The 3,277-nt window shown below is 36.1% G+C and overlaps 1 protein-coding gene across 1 annotated transcript; it reads right to left on the minus strand.

Annotated features, from left to right (window-relative positions):
• Positions 1 to 2,161: 2,161 nt before the first annotated feature.
• Positions 2,162 to 2,542, minus strand: LOC122652764 (non-specific lipid-transfer protein 2-like). The gene has a single exon (XM_043846609.1). It carries the CDS (start codon positions 2,522 to 2,524, stop codon positions 2,246 to 2,248), a length of 279 nt encoding a protein of 92 aa, XP_043702544.1. The 5' UTR covers positions 2,525 to 2,542; the 3' UTR covers positions 2,162 to 2,245.
• Between the last annotated feature and the right edge of the window lie 735 nt (positions 2,543 to 3,277).

Raw genomic sequence — 3,277 nt, forward strand, 5'->3', positions numbered from 1 at the left:
GATTCTTTATGTGAGTTGAACATATTTGTTTGCACCAAAAAAAAAAATAAATAAATAAAAAAATAAAAAAATTTTAACATATTTGTCTCATATGCACTGCCGCACTCCAGGTTTTCAATGAACCACTTGTCTCTTACGTGCTAGAGTGAACACTTTTCCAATCGAGTCTCGGTCGTATCGTTGTACGATCGATAACCTAGTTAGCTGACACGTGGGAACAGCTTAACCAACCAGTTATATATATATATTTTTTTAAAACTGTCATTATTATATTTTTAAATCATAAAATTGAGTTAGAGTTTTAAGAATCGGGAATTGGATTGGTGAATCAGCTAATTTGAATCAAAATTGATTGTGGTCGATTCAGATTTTCACTAATTTGACACGATTGATTTATACCCAAAAACTTTAGAAATTCCTTATTTTTAGATTTGAGGAGCGAGTCTAGGGTTTTAATTATGATCCGATCCATATCAAAATTCGAAATCACCAATGACTGATTTCATCCCTGATTGCTTGTTTTAAAACCTTGGGTGACAGACACATGTGGCGGGAGATGGGGTAAAAGGGAGTTGCAATGGAAGGAGAACTACAATGATGTTCCTTTAATTGTCGAGTTTCTATGCCACAAGAAGAAGACGAAGAAAAAAAAGAAGGGGTGGGGCATGAGGTGAAATTAAGAAATAAAACCATCCCGAGGATGAAAAATAAAAACATGGAAAAATGTTGGGTATACTAACGGTATATTGTATGTTAACAACCTTATGTGCCTATTTTTTTCTTTTTCCTGTTGAGAAGTAAGGGAGTCATTTCAAAGGGTGGAAGAGAGAGATAGACACATAGGTTGCTAACATACCCATTCCTCTCCCTAAAAACAAATAAAAAGAAAGGAAAAGAGTTCTCAATCCTAAGGATGTGTTTGGTTGAAGGTGTCGTAGGAGTCGGATTCTTAAATTGGATCAGGTTCTTAAGAATCTGGTTCATGTGGATTTGGATTCTGATAAAAAACCTATTTGGTTACCCAAAATCTGTCAGGTGGAATCTAGCTGAAAAACTGTTTGGTTGCTCTGGTTCTGTCAGGTGAAATCCGGCTGAATCCATATGTAAGACTGTTTGGTTACCCTGAGTCTGTCAATTGGATTCTACTTGAATTTTGTTTGGAAAAATATTTTAATTGGTGTTATGTTACTTCAACAAAGCAAAACTCATAGTACGGGCATTTTCAAACAACAGAGATCTCTATATATGGTAAAAAATCCATATCCATTTAATTTAAGTACATACATATAAATTTTTTGTGAAATTTCAAAGATGTCATTAAATTTGGGTTCTTGTGTGGATTAGTGTCATAACTGACTATGCTATGAACAGTTGAATAAAAAGGACCTTGGTGGATTTGAACCACCATCCCTGGAACATGCGCATGTTCCAAGTGCTCTACCAATTTGAGCTAAAGACCCACCAAGTGGACCTTGGAATTTACAAATAACTAAAATAAAAGAAAAAAGTAACAAGAAACAAATCCTATGGTTCCACCATACTCATTCAAAGCCTTTCCAAGTTAATTCTCCAATTCTAAATTGAAGCCCACAGATCACAAGAACCATTGGTCCAGTAAGTCCAGAAACGAAGAAAGAGCAGCCATTCACACTAAAAGGGAAAAACCATTGAGCAGTATCACAAATCATAGTCCCAAATCCACGTATGAGATTACAAAAAATGATAATAAATGAACAAATATGCATTTTTGTTTTGTTTTCTCTTAATACAGCTTACACGAAACACAAAATCAATTATAAATGCAAACTTAATTGGACTTAAGACATAATATAGTTTCCTATTCCAATCACACTTTTGTTGTCTAGGCCATGCCATTCCAAGCATTAATTCCTTACAATGATCAGGTATCATTTAGTTCCTGACTCATCAACACAAGTCATAATGGAGAACTGATTCAATCAATCACACTCTTCAGTTTATTATATACTTAAATGACAGACCCACCTTCACTACAGCAAAATACAATACTCAAATGAAGTAACAAAACACTTCTTATTACCCTAATCTTGAATTGATTGCCACCACTTGGGTAGTCTTTAAAGTTAAGTACTAATTTATAGAACTATACATCAGAGATCTGAGATAATCACCCCTGTTATGATAGTAGCTAGCTAATCCTTTAATAGCTCAACCTGAGATAGATATGGAGGAGGATGAAGATTGGAGCCAAACCAACCATTTAGCTCTAGCATTTGGGGAATGGGGTGCCACATGTGTTGGCAACCTTCCTAGCATTGGGGGAGCTGACGAATTTTTTGAGGTTAGGGTCCTTGAGATACTTGCACAGACATGGCTTCTGCTCCTTAATTTTACTGCAACATAGCTTAGAGGGAGGAGTCGAAGACATGATTGCAGAAGCACACGATGCCAGCTCTATTGGCTTGCAAGTGACAGCCATTGAGACCTGGGCTTCAGCTAGAAGCAACACCAGCAGGACACACAGTGCAAGGTAGGACGTCTTCATTTTCTTTCACACAACAACAAAGGCTGCCAGCAGAAAGAGATGAGAAGGCAGGAGGGGCAGGATCACCAAATCTTATTAGCGAACTCATTTATTTTCTTGGTTCAAAACAGTTAAGTGAGTTTATGGGGATGTAGTAACAAATGGATTTTTGTCACACAAGAAGTCAACTTGGAGATTGATGGAGAACCAGCAAATTATATTGGTTAAAGACTCATCTTATACTCAAAGGCTAAAAACTTACTGGTAAGGTGGAGTTTCTGACTTTCAGCTTCCCCAATGAATTAGAAGAAGACAATAGATGTGATAACAGGGGAATGAGACAGTAGTAGAATGCAGAGTGAAAGCAGTAATTTGGAGACACAATAAAATCAAGATTTAGTAGAAATCAAATAGAACAAAATCAGATTGATAGATCAAGCTGAAACTAAAATCAAGTTCATTAATTTGGAGACAGAATACATGCTGAAAATCTCAACTCAGTCCAAGGGTCAGATCAGAAATTAAGAGCTAATCCTAGTGGAGCTAGGAGAGGGGTAAAAAACAGTAAATTCAAACTCAAAATAGAAATCAGAGTACAGAAACAATACGAGCAATCAATTCTGATCAGTGGTCATAAAAATCAGCAAAAATAGATTGTTAGAACAAGTAAATCGACTCAGTATTCAGATGCACAGAATAGTAAGTAATGTATAAGGGCAGAATAGGAATACTGAATTAGAACCAGATCAGCAGGTCTGATCAATTCTCAATGAG

Source organism: Telopea speciosissima, chromosome 2 (assembly GCF_018873765.1).
Source record: "Telopea speciosissima isolate NSW1024214 ecotype Mountain lineage chromosome 2, Tspe_v1, whole genome shotgun sequence".
Lineage (NCBI taxonomy): Eukaryota > Viridiplantae > Streptophyta > Magnoliopsida > Proteales > Proteaceae > Telopea > Telopea speciosissima.

Coding starts and splice junctions, on each gene's coding strand:
- LOC122652764 (XM_043846609.1), bottom strand. CDS start 2,524: ATGAAGACGTCCTACCTTGCACTGTGTGTCCTGCTGGTGTTGCTTCTA.